The sequence below is a fragment of the Oryctolagus cuniculus genome, chromosome 9 (genome assembly GCF_051225735.1).
Source record: "Oryctolagus cuniculus isolate XC-2025 breed Fujian yellow rabbit chromosome 9, ASM5122573v1, whole genome shotgun sequence".
Classification (NCBI taxonomy): Eukaryota; Metazoa; Chordata; class Mammalia; order Lagomorpha; family Leporidae; genus Oryctolagus; species Oryctolagus cuniculus.
This window is the reverse complement of record NC_142875.1, coordinates 132,801,793-132,822,903: the sequence shown is the minus strand read 5'-3', so window position 1 is coordinate 132,822,903 and position 21,111 is coordinate 132,801,793. Positions and strand designations below refer to the sequence as shown.

Here is a 21,111-nt window from a genome sequence, read left to right as displayed (position 1 = left end):
GCTCTCGTGAAGGCAGCTGGCACATGGAGAGCTGTCCACGCCGTGCCCTCTGGGGCAGCCGATGGCTGCAGCATCCTTGCTTCCTCCAGATGTTACTTTTAAAATGAGTCCACTATGAAATTTCTGGAGTCAGTACTGCCTTTTCTCTAAGATTTCTTCTTGCTGCCTTTACAGCTCTCGTCAGTGTATCTGATACACAGGAATCTTCAGATGCTGCTCAATGATGATACACTAGTACACCTGAAGCAGTTTCCAGTGAATTTTCTAGGGATGGAGAGAAATGTCATGAAAGCGGGAGAGGACGCTGAGAGCCACGGCGCGTCTGTGACGTGCACTGTCTGCCTGCACTGCCGTCTGCCGTATCTCCTACCTTCCGTTCCCAAGCTGGGGCTTCTCAGCTTTTCTCGTGGGAGTGCTTCTCTCCCGCCACGGTCACCACTGGTGTTACTACTTGCATCAGGTCTTCCCTCGTCCGCACTACTTGGTTCAGCTCCCAATGTCACCACGCAGCTAACTATTCATAACAGGAAACCCAGAGTCCTCCAACAGCCACGTTTCCTTCCCTGCAGTGCATCAGCCTGGTCTCCACGGCAGCACCAGCACCGCCCCACCACCTTAGGAACTCAGCCTGAACGCTTCTTTCTTCAGTAAAAGAAAAAACAGAGGGAACACCAAGTCACAACGTTTCCACAGTCTGAAGAGCACCCGTGGTCCAGCCGTGCCTACCCTGCCTTCATTTTTGTATCCCGCGTTCCTGACTTCTGGAATGAGTGCTGTTCTCAGATACCCCAGAGTCGACATCCGGTTCTTCCGTCTGCAATGCCCCTGCACCTCCCTGTATGCCCGGGCGTTCTTAGTGTCCCTCTGGGATTCACTCAAGTGTCGTCCTTTGGGACAAGCACGTGTGAGCTTAACTGTCCCTCCCAGGTGCTGGCGCCCACAGCACCTAACAGATCACGCTGCAGCTGACTCCCCAGCTGCCTCAATCTCCTGGAAGTTGGGGTGTCTCCACCACAGAGACCACGTTTGACTCAGCTTCCAATTTCCAGGTCCCAAGTGACACCTCGCGCAGACTGGTGCTCAGTACATTTTGTTGTGTGACTACAACTTGTTTCGTCCTGTCACCAAGTCCTGCTTAGAGCTTCCCCTGTGTTGTGGTTTACCACGATCTCTCTTTCTTTCCTGGAAAAAAACTAGGTATGGAACTAGTTTCCCTTAAAGCCCCCACCTGGTTGCCTACACCAATCGGTGTATCACCGAATATCGGTATTCAGGGGCCATGATCCACTCAAGTACTCAACACAGATTTAAGAACAAACCAGTCTTTGACTGATACTTCATATTTTGCAAGGGACTTTGTTAACCAGTCCCAGGTGAGTTTTGCAATATAAATCAAAGAGGAACTAGAACTCAGTAAGAGAAACTAGCTGCACACTGAACTTTGATGATATTTTTTCTCTTGGGAAAGTTCTGGCAGCATAGCTGATTATTTTAAGCGTTATTTCACACCTTTCTGGCTTTCTGTAGTGATCATGGCCTATTTTAGGCTGAGATGTGTTTAGAATGTAATTCTGGCCCAGGACCATGAGGCCATTCCTTTAGAAGGACACACTTAGCTAATACTTTGTTTATTCAGTGCTTAGATATTCTGGCGTAACCGAATCAGATTAATTTTCCACTTGAACAGATGGAGCCCTGGCAATTAAGAGAAAGCTCTTTGAGTTTTTTCAATTCTGCCTCCTTCAACGACCACACAGATTCCACTGGCTTAGGTGGCAGGAGAGGGGACAGCAGAGCCCTTCCCAGACACCTAACGACACCTGGTCTGGAGATGGGTGTTGCAAAGCTCACCCCGGGTCACCAGGGGTTCACTGCCTACCCTGCGACATGTGGACGTACACAGGAGAGGCTGGGCACCCCTGGGAGTCTTTGTCTTTCTTTAATGTCATGCCATGTCCCGGTTCCAGGTGTGTTTTTTTTTTTTTTAAACTACCATCTGGAACAAATCACATCTGGACAGAGTGTAAAATGAAGAGCACATGGCACTCGCTTTAGCATTAGGATTAATCTCGAATTCTGGCTCCTCACTCTGCCTGATGCTGGGCATGGTGCTTAAACACTCGGAATTTCAGTGTTTTCATCAATAAAATGCTGAGAACCGTAATTTGCCTAATTGTGTTACTGTAACAAAGATGGAGAGGAGACTGCTATTACAAATAAGTATTTCACAGTTGGTAGGTCTTCCAGTTATTACAGCTACGAGGTTTTTTTTTCTGACCCGCTCCATTTGTCAAAACCTGAATGCCATTCATCTGTGGTCTCTGTAGACCACATGCAGAAGAATTCTGTCACCAGAGTCAGGAAGGGAGAGGCACCTGGCCAGGCGCCATGGCATTGGCACAGCAGGGATTCAGGACATGGCGTACGGCAGGCCGGGGGCATCAGGGCTGCGCTGGCCATGCCTTCACCACTCGGATTTGAAGGCTGTGCAGCCCAGCAGAGGGCCAGGTCCTCAGAGGGGCCCCAAGCTGCTTTCTGAGCAGGGGCAGAGCGTGTCTAGGGAGTGGGGAGAGGAGACGTGAGGTCACTCCTGAGAGAGGTACACTCACACGACCCAAAGTGCAGCCAAAAACACCGCAGGTTCTGGCTAAGTAGGCAGCAAACATCTGAATCTGATTAAAATGGAATCCTGTTCTCTTTTCAACAGAGCTTCTCTATGTTTTAACAGAAAAGAAAAATGTGATGGCCACACACTCGTTTACGAATTTCAGCTGAATGAGAAGCTATGCTGACTGTGCTGGGTACCTGGTGTGGGAATGACGCCTCCTCCCCCACGGAGATCCCGGCTGGGTGATGGCCAGCTGCACCCAGGAAGCCAAAGACCAACGGCAGCAGGGGCGGCAGAAAAGGAGCCCCCCGGAGTAGGAGAGCTCTGGGGCAGAACACAGTCCAAGGATCCTGCCAACGCCCGGCACTGCCGCAGGGACAGACACGAGCTGGAAATCCCGTAAGAGGGAAGCTGGCGAGAAGTCGCCCTCGCTGGCTGAGCAGAAGTAAACTGATTCCCAGCCACTGCTTCAGGCTAATCTGATGTAACATCAGTTACAGTTCATTCTTTCTGCATGCTTATTTCCATCTCATTAATCCACAGCACACGGCCAGGGAACAAAAACCTGAAAACCCCCTTCAAGTCCAAGGAGATCCTTCATCAGCATCTCTGTGAACATGGATTTTGTAGAAAGCAGACAGACATTCTGCTGGGCTCTACTTGAAATAGCGTCCAAAGGTCAGAACAGTTATTACCCTGGGGAAGGAGCCATAAGAGAAAAGTGCGCTACCTGGAATCACGCCTAATCTTTAGTCGCAAGACTTGTGATGTTGCATTTGCCAAATTAAAAATGGCTAAGGATAAGCCAAGGACACACTGTTCACATCCTACGCAGCACAGCTGCATAGAAAATACACCAATGACAGCGACCCGGTGTCTTCAACTTCATACACATAAACGGGAACTTCTCAGACTTGCACAAAGGCACCCCATGACCTGAGTCTCCAAGGTGATGTCAGGGTAATTAAGTCATCGAACAAGCACTCTGAAGACACCGTGACAACTGCAAACACCCTGTGCAGACCTTCTTCTGCGTGAACCACAACCCATGCCCTGGAGCTGCTGAAATCCAGTAACGTGACTGCCCCCGACGCACTGTGGCTCGTTTGGGCTCATCCTGCCCACAGGTTAATTATAAAGACCAGAGATCTGTTCAAGGAGGAAGCGAGAATGCGGCAGCCAGGTGTTGTAAGAGGTTAAGCTGCTGACTGCGACACCAGCGTCCCACGTGGGCACCGGTTCAAGTCTCGGCTGCTGCACTTGCAATCCAGTTCACTGCTAATGCACCTGGGAAAGCAACAGAAGATGACCCAGGTGCTTGGGGCTTTGCATTCATGCAGGGAGATTGGAAGAAGCTCCTGGCCCAGTCCTGGCCCAACTCTGGCCACTGCGCCATCTGGGGGAGTAAACAAGCAGATGGAAGATCTCCCTCCCTCTGTCTTTCCCTCTCTCTTTCTAATTCTTTCATAATAAATAAATCGCTTATTAAAAGTATTATAACAGAGTTACTGGAGTTCATACCTTAGTTACAAATTATATTAATTTGACAAATAAGTGAGAAAGGAATAAATAAAAAAGAGTAAGAGAAGTTCAAGTTCAATGATTCTCTATTTTTTATAAATTGAGCCCAAAGTCCCACAGAAGTGTAACAACTGAACGAACGTGAGCCAGCATTATCTTTTGGGTAATGATAGCTAACTATATGTTAGTCACTTAAAATCCGTTAAAAACAGTTACACGTTTTGGATAAAGCATTTTAACTCTTAGGAAGAAAGCAAAACACGGCAGGTCGCTTCAAGGAGACGCTAAAAGATGTGCCCAAAGCAACGTGGCTGACACAATCTCACCGTCACTGGGGTGGTGCAGTGAGCAGCTTGCACAGGGCTGACTCTGCACCCTGGCTGAATCCCAGGCCCGGGAAGGCTGTGTGAGGGCCGGGTTCCTGCAGAGTCCACTCCGGGAGTGGCACTGTGATGCAGCGTGTTAAACTGAGACTTGGGACCAGCATCCCACATTTGTGTGCCGGTTTGAGTCCCGGCTACTGTGCTTTAGATTCAGCTTCCTGCTAATGGTGGCCCAAATAATTGGGCCCTGGCCCCCCAAGATGAGAGACTCTGATTTGAGTTCGTGGCTCCTGGCTTTGCCATTGCCTGGCCCTAGCCAATGTGTGGGCATTTGGGGAGTAAACCAACAGATCGGAGATCTCTGTCTCTCTCTACTGTTCTTGCTCTGCCTTTCAGGTAGATGAAAAATAAACACTAAAAAAATTCGTTTTGAGTATCAGGTAACCATGAGAGTACATTTATAGGTCTGAAGATTTATGCAGCCATTTGAGGGCACAAAGAACAGGTCTTCTCATTTATAAAAAACAAGTCTTTCTCCAAAACCTCAGAATATTTAATATCACTAGAGCACTTGATACGTCAAAGAATGTGAGAATTATGACGGCTATATTTTTCAAATATAGAGGTATTATTTCTTCTACTTTTAATTTTTATTAAACTGGTTTGCTTTAAGTTTTAGGTTTCTCCTTGGATTATGACACATTTGTAATCTTAGAATCACATGCACCAGTTTCTCCATTTATTATAAAATTCATTATATTAAACATACAAGTGTTTCATTTTAATTATGTCTATTTTCCTTCTTCTGCTGACTTTATTTTAAGCATATTCTCTGTAAGTTTTACTGGTGCTTGCAATTTAGAACACATTCTTTATAACTTCAAATGGTAGAAGAAGTCTTTTTTAAGTCGCATTTAATTATGAATTATACATGCGAAACCTGACTCCCATGTCTTACAGTCTAAAGCACCAGTGAATGTTCTTCAGGCATTTCCAATCTTGGTTTCTCAGACACTGTAATTTATTTAAATAATTTTTATTGCTAGCTTAATGAGAATGAACAAATGTTCAATCAAAATATCTGGCCAGGTTCTTTGGAGAACAAAATATAAATATGTATTCACAACTAATATGCTACCTCATTCCAAAACAGCTTTGAGATAGTTTACAAAGACCCAAAAAGCATGATCAAGTAATAAGAAAATAAAGGGAAGGAAATATCATTAGGAACCATTGGGATGAAACTAAAACTAATACCAAAACAGCCACAACATCGGCTAATCTTCCTGCTAACATCACAAACATTTATTAAGTGTGCGCGTGTTCCAGGCACATTTCACTAAAAAGCACTGTACATACGTTCACGCTTCCTAAAGTGAAATGCACAATTCTCTATTGACATTGATGGAGGTCTGCTGTTCGGTTCATCTATCGTGAAGATAGAACAAGCAATGTCCCAAGAAACTCCTGTCCAGGAGGACTCCTGGTGCCCACGGTAAAGAACAGGCGTCACAGCTGGCGCCGCGGCTCACTAGGCTAATCCTCCACCTAGTGGCGCCGGCACACTGGGTTCTAGTCCCAGTTGGGGCGCCGGATTCTGTCCTGGTTGCCCCTCTTCCAGGCCAGCTCTCTGCTGTGGCCAGGGAGTGCAGTGGAGGATGGCCCAAGTGCTTGGGCCCTGCACCCCATGGGAGACCAGGATAAGTACCTGGCTCCTGCCATCGGATCAGCATGGCGGCCATTGGAGGGTGAACCAACGGCAAAGGAAGACCTTTCTCTCTGTCTCTCTCTCTCACTGTCCACTCTGCCTGTCAAAAAAAAAAAAAAAAAAAAAGAACAGGCGTCGCGAGGGGGTGCTCTGAGTGGGGGCAGGGGGCAGGACAGCAGTGGATAAGGACACCATCGCAATGCCAGGGACGTACGTAACACATTAGGAACAATACCCCCCAGAGCACCCCCAACCCAAGCCCTGCTGCGGTGAGCGATCACACTGCCTGATTTAGCCTGCGTGGGGAGCAGCGTTCCTGTTTAACACAGAACAGCGAGACACATCTTCAGTGCTGAGAGAACGGGGCGTTAAACTGTAGGGCTGTCTAGGGAGGTGCACGTGTGTGCACGCGTGTGAAGGGGTGGGTTGCTCTGGAGCTGGACAGAGGGGTCCTCCTGCCTGTCCTCCCTCCACAGAGACCTCAGTCTCCCCACCAATCAACAGTGGGCAGGGGTTTTCAGATTTCCTCAGTAAACTTCGTACCAATCCAGTGTGAAAACATTCATTCCCGAGGCTGGACCACGGCGCTCCCTGCTCTAGGCTCAGCACGTCCGGAGAGAACCTTCCGTCACCATTGACGATCACAGAGAACTGTAGAATCAGACCTCAGCTCACTGCCCCGTGTGGATGGTGTTCTTTATTTAAACATCCCAAGCCAAGTCACTGCCAAATACCCAAGAAATGAACCAATTAACCTATGCCCACCTCCACCCCCCAACTCTTCCTAGGACCCTGGAATCGACAACACCCCGACCCTACCTGAGTCCTCCCTACCCCACAGCAGCCTCCCCACTTCCTGCTGTTCCTGAGCCCGCGATGTGCGAGTGGTGAACCCCAAGAGACAGGATCTGGGGATGCAGGGACTGCTGTAGGAGCCGCAGAAGAAAGACCATAGTGTGGATGGAAATGACCACTCTTGCAATAATCACAAATCTTTCACTTGCTTGGGCTCAGCTCATTTCTGCAGAGGGTCTCTGAACTCTCAGGGCTGCACTGCACGGCCTCACGCTGGGAGCCGTCTACGGAGTGGCCTGGCTCCTGCCTAACCCCACGGGAAGTGCCCCGACACACAGCCTTTCCTCCACAAATCACCGCGGACGGTCCCCAGGGTGTATCGCGTGGGCCATTTCAACAAGCGGACGGATCACCTTCCCGGCTGACCGTGTTCTGTTCCCTCTGGCTAAGGCATCAAAGGTTTCCTCTTGTATTTGCGAGAAACGTCTGGGGTTTTACTTTTAACCATGACAAACTTACTTTCTTTTCAAAATGTTTTTCAAATTTATGTGGCAGTGGGTAAGTGTCAAAACTCCAGGAGTGTGTCGAAACCCAGCCTGCTGTCTGGCATGTGCGTTTTCCTGACACGGTCACAAATTTCAACGCTGCCTATGACATTTCAAAGGAAGAGGATCTGGGAAACAGTGTGTTGATGGTTAATGCAAAGGTCAATTAAAGACACTCTGATTTTTAAATTCACTCATTTGCTGCCTTTACCTTGGGAGAAACCGGAAGTTAATGAATGGCCTGTGAGTTCAGTGAAGTCCCTGGGGACAAAGGATGCTTCTGACCCCTCCGAAGGGGTCAGCACTGAAGAGGTGTCTCAGGGTAACTCTGATGCCATGAAGGTTTCTGCAGCTACAGAAAACTGCAACACGGAGCTTACTCATCATTTCACATGCAACGTGCAGTTCTGCTACCACGGGTGACACTCAGTGGAGTTCCACGCTCCTGGCTGCAGCCCTGCACCAAGCCACGGAATGTGGGGAGTAGCCAGCAGATGGGAGACACCCCTCTCTTTCCCTCTGCTTACCAAAAAACAAAGCCAACTAGTTAGAGATGTCTCACCCTGCACGACAGAAACCTCCGTGTTAGAGGAGATAAAAGGAAGAGGTTCAGAGCCATCCTTGACTTCGCCCTCTGAGCTCATCATGGAATGTGTCAGAGACCTGGGCTCCACTGGGGAGAGCTCTTGGTAAGCGTCAGCCTTGTTCAATGTGCACCTCTACCCGATCCCAGGTCGTGTTTAGACTGAGGCTGAGCCGGCATAGCCAGCAGTGCCCAGAGGGACCCTCTCCCCTGGGAAAGTGTGAAAGGAGATGGTCTAAAGACCACCCCCTTTATATCTTTAGACCATCTCCTTTACACTTCCCCCGCCAAGTCTAGGCAACTTGAATTTTCCACCTTTCTACCACGGTGTGCTGTCTTCCCACTGCACCGACTTTGGAAGCAGCACTCTGACACGAGCACGCCTTGCCCTCTGGGCTGCACAACGTCTTCACGCGTGCCCTCTGAGGGAGAACCTGGAAAACACCATCTGCTTTGCGTCTCAGAGCAGGGAGCCACTGAAATCAGCCTCAAGACCGACTCTCTCTGCCTGCTCCTCAGGACTCAGCCTTGCTCCCTGCTCGCCAGCCCCACCCATGCCTTCTCGCTCCATTCCAGTGTATCCTCTACAGAATGGCCGACAGGATGCTAACTCCGGGGGCATGAGGCACCTCCAGAGAGCACAAGGAAGCTTCCCCACTCCACTCAGGAGGGGCACACGTTCGGATAATCGCGGGAGACAGCTGGGTTGGCAGGGGAGCGGTGCGAGATGCAGTCCAGGCCAGGCCCTTGCAACTGGGCCCTGTCTTCTCTCCAAACTCTTCGCACATGATGGGGTTATTAAGAGCCCAGGTCGCACGGTCAGCTTCCTGTCGTGACCTGCTCTTTCCTGCCCCTCCCACAGGGCCACTCCTGCCCTCGGCTGTTGCATGGCTCACTCCTCACCTTTAGATTCCAGCCTGCACGTCACCTTCTGAGAGGCAACGCCCCGTCACCCCACCCACATCAGTTCGACCTCTCGTACTGGTTACATTAGCTGCTGACATTGCCTTGGGATTCTTGTCCAACCAAACAAGCTTATGAATGATCTGCTAGCTCCTCGGGTCTTCTTTTTTCTGATTTATGTATTTGACAGGTAGAGTGATAGTGAAAGAGAGACAGAGAAAGGTCTTCCTTCCATTGGTTCACCCCCCAAATGGCTGCTACAACCAGCGTGCTGTGCCAATCTGAAGCCAGGAGCCAGGTGCTTCTTCCTGGTCCCCCATATAGGTACAGGGGCCCAACCGCTTGGGCCATCCTCCACTGCCCTCCAGGGCCACAACGAAGAGCTAGACTGGAAGAAGAGCAGCTGGGACTAGAACCCAGCACCCATATGGGATGCCGGCACCATGGGCGAAGGATTAACCAAGTGAGCCATGGTGTCAGTCCCCTTGGGTTTTCTGATAACCGTGAGAATGCACGCTGCAGGCAGGTTTGTCTATTATTACAATGGGTCATCTGCAGAATGCCTGACAGGTGTTCAGTGACTGCCTGTTGCAGCAACCAGAGAACAAAAGGACTGTGAAAATCTGTAACAGTTTAGGAGTAAGCCTTATTGTATCCAGGGGAAAATATCTGCATATTACAACACTGAAGTATAGCTCTGGAAACTAAGACCACATGATGATATCAACGCATCATGTTAATTTAATTAAATTAAGTCTAGCACCCCATGATGCTCTCATTCCTTGTTGAAGCCTGCATGGCAGTTATGGAGTTAAACACCCAAAAGAACCACCAAGAAGGCAGTTTCCTACCCCTTTCTCTTCTGTTCCTGGCTGGGGAGGACAAAGCAAAAGCACAAAATGTGGTTTCCACTACTGTGTTTAAGGCTGTGGCTTCGGTCATATAGTTTAACTTAATAGCTGGGAGTTAGCAAAAAAAAAAAAAAGTAGGTTACAGATTACATCATCTGTGGCGGCATCAGGATAATTACAGATGTATTAGCCGATGTGAAGTCGATAAAATGAACATGCAGCAACTTTAAATCAAACAGAAAGATGCGTGGTTCTTTTAGAATCTGCCTGATCCCACCACGGCCTCTCCCTGGGCCAGGATGTCAGTGTCTTTCGGTCACTCTATGGCACAGCCTGGAATGCACCCCCCTAGCCTTGTTCCCGGGCTGCATTTGGTCCCCACCATCACGGACAGGACTTTTCAAGTGAGGAAGCCCCATCCAGTCACAGCCGCCACAAAGGTTTCACAGGGCTGCGTCCTCCCCTGGGAAAGGAGTCAGGACTCGGAAATGTCCCTAAAGCCCTGCCCAGCCTGGCCACGCTCTCTGTGGTCAGGAACGGAAAAGAAAACCCAAGGTGTGCGATTGTCTTACTCACACAGAAGCAGACAGATGCTCTCCGTGGATATTCACGTACTTAAGGTCAAGGATCCTTATATCAACTGATATCTAAAATTTATAGCAAATATCCAGTATGGTGGCAAATAAAGTAATTACATTTTATATGCAGTGTGCCATGGCTATTGGAGACAGAAGGTGCAGTATCAGTGACCACATACGTGCCGTGCCACCTCTGCCTTCATGTTCCCTGTAAACACTCACTAAGGAGTCATTAATGAAGACAGCAGAGCACGTCCAGTCAGAGGGAAGAGGAGCTATACGTCACCACGCCCAGGAAAATTTCTAAGATACGTCTAACGTGAAGCGTCCATCTTTGCACGAGTCGGATTTCTGGATCGGCACGTGACAGGACACAAGTCACCTGCCCCACAGAGAAATATGTTGATTTTCTAGAGCTCTAAAGTATAGTTTTAAGCTAGCCAAATTATCCTCGGTACCAAAGTTTGCTCTGTGCAGAAATCCAATGCAAATTAATTCAACAGTCATTTGTTAAAACCCTGTGGGGTGGGGCCAGCGCTGTGGTGTAGTTGGTTAATCCTCCACCCGCTTCGCCAGCATCCCATATGGGTGCCAGTTCTAGTCCTGGCTGCTCCTCTTCCCATCCAGCTCTCTGCTATGGCCTGGGAAGGCAGTGGAGGATGGCCCAAGTCCTTGGGTCCCTGCGCCCACGTGGGAGACCCGGAAGAAGTTCCTGGCACCTGGCTTCAGATCAGCGCAGCTCCAGCCATTGCGGCCATTTGGAGAGTGAACCAGCGGAAGGAAGACCTCTCTCTCTGTCTCTCCCTCTCACTGTCTGTAACTCTTAACTCTCAAATAAAATAAATAAAATCTTTAAAAAAAAAAAAAACCCCGTGGGGTGCCAGTTGGTCCCCAGGGTGCTGGGGATTCAAATGGTGAAGGAGGTAGACAAGAGCGCACCCCCTGGGGCTGAGTCAGAGAGGGAAGGGGATGGACAATGGGCAAGTAGGAAGGTGCTTGCAAAGTTCATGGGAAATGGTTGTGTTTACTTCGGTGTAAAAGACTTTGGAAACGCATGCAATGTTTTCATCATATGCATTTCCATGAGCTTCGTGAAGAGGCCTCTTATAATTTAATAAATAAGATGATTTTAGCTGGCGTTATGATACATGATGAAGAGTTACTTGGCTCCTTACACTTGTCGCTGTTGAAGGCTTCTCTGAGCGCAGCATTGGAGCAGAAACCAAACAAGAGTGAATGTGTTCTGCTGAGATCCGAGCCTTGCCAGGCGGAACGAGGAGACGTGCTGCAAGGTGAGGACAACACTGTACGCTCAGGAACACGGAGGTGGGCGACTGACCATGGGGAACCCACGCACTGAGATGGGAGAGTCGGGCGGGCTAGAGTAATAGGACCCTACAGGCCGTGGGGAAGAAGGTGGATGTCATTCTAGGAAGAGAGTTCTACAGTCTTACTAGTTTAAATGGACCCAAGTGTGCACAGACTGGCCTCTAAGACACCAAGACTGGAACCCTAATAAGAATCGTTAGAATTGTGGTGAGGTCGGGGTGTGTGCGTGTGTGTGTGTGTGTGTGGAAACATGCAGAGGTCAGCACATGAACCGTGCCTGCCACACTGTAGGCATTAATGTGCATTTGTTGAATGAATGAATGAACGGCACAGTCCTTATCCACACTAACACCCAGCAATATTTTACAGTACTAACTACTATTACATAATGCATTACTAGCTACATATTTTGGAAATGAATACCAAAGCAAAGTACTAGGAGTCTTTAAACTTGCAAGAAGTCCTAAAATTTCCATTTATATTGAAATGCTTTTCTCATGACAGATGATTGACAATTTGCAAGTAAGTCCTAACTTAAGAAAACGCTATACTCTCACTATTCCCCAAGTAGCTGACATTTCATAACGTCCATTCTACAGCTCCTTTGTACAGTTAGGGTTGGATGAGATAAGTAGTAGGAATTCTGGAAGTAACACAAAATGTCAGTTATGGATGGAAACGAAAGAGGAAAATACACTGAGTATGTCTGAGGCTCTTGTGGACGTAGGCTATTTACACCGGAACGTCAAATTACGATTGTGGCCATCACACCCCGAGCGCCTGAGAGACAGGTGGTAATTTTCAGATTGAGCAGTTTGTTAAAAAAAAAGTCCTCAAAAGTGAAACTATGTAAATTTATGAGTTAAAACAAGTTCCCCAAATTCACCCCTTCAAGAAAACACACATATCAAATGCCATAATAGTTTCCACAAAAGAAATGGGAAACAATAAAGACAAGGGCACATGTAGTTTGTTACTACATTAACATACGCAGGACAAGGAAAAGGGAGTTAGAAATGTACTACAAATAGTCCAGTGAATTTCCTTTTAATACAAAGGATATTTGGATATTTTTAAATAGTAGCCTAGTATTGGGTGCCATTTTTACACATTATAATATTTTAAACGTGCTTTTTATTTGAAAACACATTTATGACAAAATAAATGTGAAATATATTAAAGGGATATGTGTAATGATCTGGTATATGTGTATAGCATGTTGCCATCATCAAATTAACTGACACATCCATCACCAAACACAGACTCTCCAGAACTTGTTCATGCTATGACTGGAAGTCAACACTTGTGCTTCTGATATGTAGATAATAATCACCAAGTATGTGGCATCTTGTAAATTTACTTTTGTGACTTACCAGGAAAACACATCAGGTTTCCCTGCTTCCAACGCATTCCACATCTCCGCAAGGAAACACTGCTGTCGGTATGCATACCCGTCTTACCTCCCCTCTTGGAGATCCATGTGCCCTGGAAACGTCCCGAATGCTACGTGTGTGAGACCCCCGCCCTACCTGAAATCTTGACTTGAGACACGACTCCGTCTCCTCCGTCGCTGTGCGCCCGGACCTCGACCACATACTCCCCATCCCTGGGGATCGGGACTTCGATGGAGTGCTTGTGCGTGGAGTACAGCTTCCCGTCGTGCTGGCCGTCGGGTCTGTAGAGAACCTGGGAGAGCCCGAGACGAGGAAGAGTCAATGCAGTCACAGGAATGAGAGGAAACCAGAAGAAAAACGCCTGTACTTCAACTGGCGAAAGCAAATGCGTTTGAAACTCACTTGATTTTCAATTCACAGAAATGGATTTCTGTCCATTTTTAGGGTCATTCCAAGAGCATGCGCTTTAAGTATCTGAATCTTGGATTTTGAAACGACCCAAAAAAGGCATGGAAGGGATGTGTCTTTTTAGGGAAAAAGGTATAAAGAAAGATTCTCTCAATATATTGACATAGTCTAAAAATATTTCCCCTCAATTTTGATTTTTTTCTGTAATATCTGAAATTCGGTCGGCACTGCAAACCACATACTGCCAGTCATGCACGATGCTGCGCCTACATGGGAATGACCTGCTCTGGGTTTTGGTCATTTGCAGATGATAACTGGACACACCAAGGGGCTTTCTGAGGCTGGGTAACACGCCACAATCCGCCAGTCTACCCTCTCTACTCCTGAAAGCAATATTCTATTTGTCTTACTCACTGGACGTAACATTTTCCTAAAGTGCACGGTAGGTATCTTTCCACCTCAGTTTGTCCTGGCACCATGTCCTCTGGGCCTGCCGTGCAGGCAGAGCAAGAAAGCTCAGTGTGGCCTTTGTTGTAGCAGTAGGAATGGCAGAGATCACACTCAGTAAGGAGGAGGCCTGTGTGGGGCTAATGAAGAACATTCTTTCCCGTACCTTGTATCCTGTCACTGTAGACTCATTGGACAGGGCGACGACGTGGTCCCAGGTGATGATGTAGCGGGAACCCGATCTCACGGAGCTGATGATCCTGGGGGGCTGGCTGGGAGCTGTGGGGAGCAGCAGCATGCAGTGAGCGCTCGCCACAGCCCAGGGACTACCGCGCTGATGACAGTGACACCACCCGATTTTCATGCGTGCGTCCCCTGTGCCAGGCGCTGCACCAAGCTTGTGTACCCCTGAATTTATTCAACGCAGCCAGAGGCCCTGTGGCTAGGCAACAGAACTGTTGTTACTGTCTTCTCATCCATCCGTCCTTGAAACTCCGTTTTCAAGGTCAACACTTACCTTCGCGTGGCTGAATCTCACGTCCCTCTTGCTCTGCTCACACCTAACATCACTGGAACGTCACTCTCGCTCTATTCCTAAATTCACGGCATCTCCACATCTGGGTTTTCCTTCTCCCTGACTGCCGTCTCCTCATGAGCACTCCGAGGTGGCTCAATTTGCAAATGCTGGACGGTCTGAGGACTTGACCCTGGGCACCCTTCTCTACTGTGAACCACTTCTGAGCCCTGCCGCCTGCGCCCGTGGCCTTTAAACACTCACAGTTCCACCCTCGCCCCTCTCTGCTGACCCAGTGTCCCTCTGCCTGTCTCTGCCTGTGTGTCTCAAGGATGTCTTATCTGTGACACCATCAGGACGGGACACATGCCTCGTAATCCCAACTTTCCCACGCACACGCCTTTGCCAGCTTTACCAGTCACTCGGACCAATTCCCAGTTGCTCCAACAAAAGTCTGATATTCAGTCTTAACCCGTTAGCGGAGCGTTGTTGGCCGTGCCACTTCTGTGTCTTCTCTACCACCTGGTGCTAGCTGCCGGGACTGTCAGCTCAACTGCAGAAACAGCCGCTACGTGGGTTTCACCTTACCCCACCGCTACGCACCTGCTACCCCGACACCAGAGTGACACTTCTGGAAAACACACAGTAGACAGCAAACCCAGCGCTAAGGTCTTCCAGCGGTACCTTATACCCAAGCTCTTAGGGTGTACACGAGCCCCCATAGTTTGGCCCCTGCTCAGCTCAGAAACAACGCCGTGGCCCCAGCAGGCGATCAGCATCTAAAATGTTTCAAGTTTTTCCCACCTGAAAGCTTTGCCCCACTTACTCTCCTGGCCTGAAACCACGCCCCCATCCCAGCACAGCAGGGTCCGGATCACCTGTCACTCAGAGCCTGGCTCAAGTGGCATCTCTCAGAGCTCTTCGGAGCACCCAGCTGGACTTCGGGTGCCACTCAGATCAGTCAGTTTTACCTGTTCGTTCATTTTTCGGTCCTGTCACCTGATCTGACCATGCTTATTTATTTCCCAGGATCTCTGATTTCTGTTTCTTTCCCCTTCCCTTAGGAGTCAACACTGTGAGAGAATGATCTCTGTGTGCCTTGGTCCCTGATGCACCCTCACCACTTGGACAGTGCTGGACACAGAGCGTATTTCTGATGAATGAATAAATGGAAAACTTCACAGGAATGGACGCTTCTTTTATAAAGGAGAAAACCAGTCTGAAGAGGTAAATGAGTCCAGCTAGAGTGTTATACATTTCGCAAGAGGCAGATGCAGATCTCAAACTGCATCTGAAATGAAACACTGGCTCCTACCATGCAATTGTCATCTCATTAAGAGATTCTCTGTTGCCAAGGGAACTTCATAAATTTGCAAACCCTGGTGGTAATCCTGCCCATAGATACTTGTGAAATTCTAGTAAGGCCTGCAGGCAAATCCATTAATCCACACACATACACACACATTTATATTTATTTCCAGCTTGGATTCAGGGGCAGGATAGCAAAGGAAGCTGCAGAGATGAGAATGGATGAAAACCTCAGAGCAAAGCAGGTGGCTCTGTTGCACGGACGTGAGAACACACAGTAACAACAGCAACCGACTCACTCACTTCACTCGCATCTGCACTGGGCGACGCTGAATGTTGATAAATCAAAGTGTAAAAATTGAGCAGGGTTCAAGGAAGACCAGTGAAATATCCAATGACACAAAGCAGGACTGTTTTATATAGGTGTTACCTCTAATTTTACTTTTAACATAGAGCATTAAATGCAGGAAGACAGTGTCCACATTTTTCATTACTGCCAATAAATGATCACATTTAAAATGTGATTATCACTGGACTACCAAGACCACAATGTGCTCAGACTGCTGGACAGGAAATTTGCCTCAAACGCATCATGACTGAATAAAGTGGTAGTTTTCTTCTTATTATTAAAACATTATTATTGTTATTGAGGCAGAAAGAGAGGGAGAGAGCAAGCTCCCATCTGCTGGTCACTCCCCAAATGCACACAATGACCAGAGCTGGGCCAGGAGCTGGGAACCCAATCCAGGTCACCCACGTAGGTGGCAGAGACCCAAGGAACTGGGCTGTCACCTGCTGCCTCCCAGGCCCTGTGTTAGCAGAGAGCTGGACTCAGAGCTGGGAGTCAGACCCAGGGCTCCAATATGGAATGGGAGCATTTTTTTTTTTTTTTGACAGGCAGAGTGGACAGTGAGAGAGACAGAGAGAAAGAAGGTCTTCCTTTTCCATTGGTTCACCCCCCGCCAAGTGGCCGCTGTGGCCGGTGCACTGCGCTGATCTGAAGCCAGGAGCCAGGTGCTTCCTCCTGGTCTCCCATGGGGTGCAGGGCCCAAGCACTTGGGCCATCTTCCACTGCACTCCTGGGCCACAGCAGAGAGCTGGACTGGAAGAGGGGCAACCGGGACAGAATCCGGCGCCCCGACCGGGACTAGAACCCGGTGTGCCGGCACTGCAGGCAGAGGATTAGCCTAGTGAGCCGCGGTGCCAGCCAGGAACAGGAGCATCTTAACCTGCACCCACTCAGCGGGAGCACCTGACAACAACAGGAAACTGAAACGTGCGACTCACGTGCTTTCTTGGTGAAGGTGTCGATCACGTCACTGGAGGGCCCACAGCCCGCACTGTTGCAGGCCCCGACTTCCACAAAGTACTGGGTGTCCGGCAGCAGGTTCTCCAGCCTGGCCGAGTACTCCTGGCTGGAGACCTGCACTCTGTGTGCCGCTGCTTCTTTGTCATGGGCGGCCCAGTAGCGGATCTGCAAACATCCAAGACAAGTGACGGCTCGCCACGGGTCAGCCTCTGCAGCGGTGGCTCTGTCACTGCCGGTGCAGGTTCTGAAATGCCACCTGGAGTACCGACCCTCTGACGGACCTCAGGTCAGGGCAAGGCCCACACGCAGATGCAATCCAAGGTGTTAAAAGCAAATCAAAGCCTTACCTCATTGCCTGAAATAGTCTTACCCTAACAAAAAAATGGCATGAAACCACACAGGAAACTGTAAGATTAACCTTCTAAATAGAAAAGTGGTCTCTGTTGGGAAGCACTGGCCAGACCAGTGTTTATCGCTGACTTATTTCTTCCTGTTTATGTGACTGTAAGAACCGCAGTAAGGCCGTGCGACAGGAGAACAACTTGACCCCCAGGTGTGGTCGCACGTGGCTGAGACGGCGTGGGCGCAGGCAGCACTTTCTCCACGCTCCCTGGGGAGGTGAGTCTGTGCACTCGCTTCCTTTCATTGGCCTGTCACCTCTGGACAGCAACGAAATGGACCTAACGACTGGGCAGGCTGTGCAAGTTATCAAAAATGTGCCCACATCATTAGAAATGATGACATCTGTCAAGCGGTTATGGAGTTTCTTATCTCTTAAAGCTTACACAAGGTATGAATGATGACTTTTATTCTTCAAATAAAAGCACTTTTGGAGCCAGACATCTGTAAGTTCTATCTAAGCCTTGGATACAGAGCTACTTGGAAGGGTGCTGGTGTCTCACATGTTTCCACTGTCCCTCTCTGGGGCTCCCTGTGTCAGCGCTGATCAAACGGCGGGGTCGCTGTGCTACTGCTCCTTCACTCGACTATGTTAGGAGCGCCGCGGGCACAGGAAGAGCAGTGTCCAATACTGCACACACGGGACTGCCGGGCACGGGGAGCTCACTCACTGATTAAACAAGCAGGTTGGTCACTGTGCTGCGAATGTCTACAGAATCTACCAAGCGTGCTCTTCACAATCAGACCTCAGAATTAAGAGTCAAGGAACAGGTTCCCATCAAACCGCTAATGTAGGTGATACTGAGGTCCAATCATTTCGAAGAAAATGTAGTCTTCATCAAAGTATGAAGAAGCTACAAGACAAGCCTCATTAAAAAGTCAAACCCGTATCTTCTATAAGGAGCGATTGTGCGCTCTATAATCTCTGGGCTAGAACAGCGTCAGCGCTGCCCAGAGAACATCACAGCACACCACGCGTGCGCCCTGACGGACAGCGCTTTCACCCCGTCTCCACAGAGGCTCGGCGTAAAGAAACAGCTGCTGCGAGTTACGGAAGCACCGGCCCTTCTGCCCGTCAGCCCTCGTTTGTTTTGTCGTTGGCTGCTGCTATAAACTTCTGCATCAGGTTTCCATGTTCTCTCCTTTAAGTCAGGAATTCTGTCCATCTGGACAAAACATCCTCAGATAAGTGAATGGCAACGCATCTGAATTTTCCCTGCGGGCACCGAACAACGTGACCGCAGCCGCCCTGCAGATTCCGCCCCAAGTGGCAACCCGCTCCTTCTGGGTTCCGCATTCCAGTTCCTGCCCCCTCTGAGCCAGGGCCCCTTCCCGGTCAGGCTCCTCCCGGCTGGTCCTTTCAGATTCAGGTCAAGGAGAGTTTTCTCGGGATACGTCGAGTGGGCCCTAACTTCTGCCTTCATGGATAACACCAGGAGACACATTTTGGTCTATCTGTAATGGTTCCTTTTGGATTTTGTTTTTTAAGAAATGGAGCTGAGTCAAGTGCAATGACAAGCTGTAGGATGCCCCTGAATAATCAGCTGCCAAAATGCTTTGCACACACCTGAGACTGGACAGCCTCTGATGAGAACGTCTGTCTTTCAGGAGAACTCGAGGACCGTGAGAGTCATCGCCTCACTTCGTTTTGGCCAATTGTTTGCTAGCACAGTCTCTTTCCACCTCTCCTAGACAGGCCGGGAGGAGCCTGTTTGGCTCTTAGCAGGTAGCTTACACAATGCTGAACACCGAGCATACAGCGCCAGCTGTCACACGACTCAGCGGCACACAGGATACGCAAAGGTGGAACATATTTCAAAACCGCTGGTCAAACGCTTACGAACAGGTGGATCTAGCTGATAACAACCAAACCCACCTGATAGTTTTCCACTATTTTTTCTAGAACGTGCTTCCAGTGAACGGATATCTCAGAAGACGATAAGACTTTGACGCCTACTTCTGTCGGGGCTTCGCTGGGAGCTGAAATGTGATGAGAACATTCTTAGTTACATTCTTAGTCCGTCTCTTCCATGAAGAAATGCAAACAGCACCACTGCTCCAGGAACGAATCCAAATCACATTTCAATATGTCCAAAATAGCGTTAATGTTCCCAAGATAATTTCTGCTTTTTTTTTTTTAAAAAAAAGATTTACTTATTTATTTGAAAAGCACAGTTAAGAGAGAAAGGGAGAGAGGGAGAGAGGTGGAGAGGGGGAGAGGAGGAGAGAGGGAGGGAGAGATGTTCCACCCGCTGGGTCACTCCCCAGATGGCTACAACAGCTGGGGCTGGGCTGATCTGAAGCCAGGAGGCAGGAGCTTCATCTGGGTCTCCTGTATGAGTGGAAGGAGCCCAAACACTTGGGCCATCCTCCACTGCCTTTTCCAGGCCATTAGCAAGGAGCTAGATCAGAAGCAGAGCAGCCAGGACTCAAACTGGCACCCAAATGTGATGCTGGATTAGCAGGAGGTGGCTTTACCCACTATGCCACAATGCCAGCCTCCCAAAGCAAATTAAGCCCATTAATCATTTCATTACTGCTTCCTTTATTTTCACTAATGTTTTTTATTCTATGGTTATTGGTGCATCGCTTCTTGGCCTTTTGGCTAAGACCAAGTGTGGTTATTGGTGATACATGGACATACATGCATTCATACTCACCATGTTAACAAAGAAACACGTACACATCATGTGTGTGCTTTCTTTTCAATGAACCACAGATTGATGAACTTCTATGATACTTGTGAACAAAAACCATACTATTTGTTACTTGTTTCTTCCAAGTGATACACTCACGAAAGCCTGCTGATGCAAATTAAAGTGAATGATACTGAGCTTATCAACTCTCCATTATCAAAAGTAGGGAACCTGATTTTTATGATAGAAAATGGTGAGTGCATTACCTCTTGCTTGCTATGTGTATGAACGAATGATACGCAGCAACAGTATTCCTAAAGTTCCCTCTTTCATATTCAGGCTAAGATCTTTAAAACATTCAAGATCTTCTGAAACAAGCTGTGACTTCCACAGTTCTTGGGCTCAAGAAAGCTTTCAATGTCTAATCTTCCAAATGGGCATCAAGTCAAATATGTATCAAAAAGGCCCTCTGTTCAGGGAAAAATGATTTATGTCCCTTATAAAATTTACACAGAGACCAAGGAAAGCCCTAAGCGGGGCTGATCCATTTTTGTTGTATTTCATTAAAGATTCATAATCCTATTTAATGTTAAAATAAAGTCCCATGTGAGAGGGGTTGCCTTTCCAGGCCAAGGTGGACAGGCGGCCCCACGACAGGTTTCCCAGGCCAAGGTGGACAGGCGGCCCCACGACAGGTTTCCCAGGCCAAGGTGGACAGGCGGCCCTACGACAGGTTTCCTGGCCAAGGTGGACAGGCGGCCCTATGACAGGTTTCCCAGGCCAAGGTGGACAGGCGGCCCCACGACAGGTTTCCCAGGCCAAGGTGGACAGGCGGCCCTACGACAGGTTTCCCAGGCCAAGGTGGACAGGCGGCCCCACGACAGGTTTCCCAGGCCAAGGTGGACAGGCGGCCCCACGACAGGTTTCCCAGGCCAAGGTGGACAGGCGGCCC

General features: G+C 48.8%; 1 protein-coding gene across 4 annotated transcripts in view; it reads right to left on the bottom strand.

Moving 5' to 3' along the window:
- The window catches only part of CNTN1 (contactin 1), a 384,862-nt gene that overhangs the window by 26,121 nt on the left and 337,630 nt on the right, over nt 1-21,111 (bottom strand). For all 4 annotated transcript variants that reach the window (XM_051850934.3, XM_051850935.3, XM_070049666.2 and 1 more), the window contains 4 exons: nt 19,400-19,503; nt 17,103-17,289; nt 14,160-14,272; nt 13,274-13,430 (listed from right to left, as the gene is read on the bottom strand). In XM_051850934.3, coding sequence (XP_051706894.1) covers nt 13,274-13,430; nt 14,160-14,272; nt 17,103-17,289; nt 19,400-19,503 — 561 coding nt within the window. The remainder of the gene's footprint in view (nt 1-13,273; nt 13,431-14,159; nt 14,273-17,102; nt 17,290-19,399; nt 19,504-21,111) is intronic.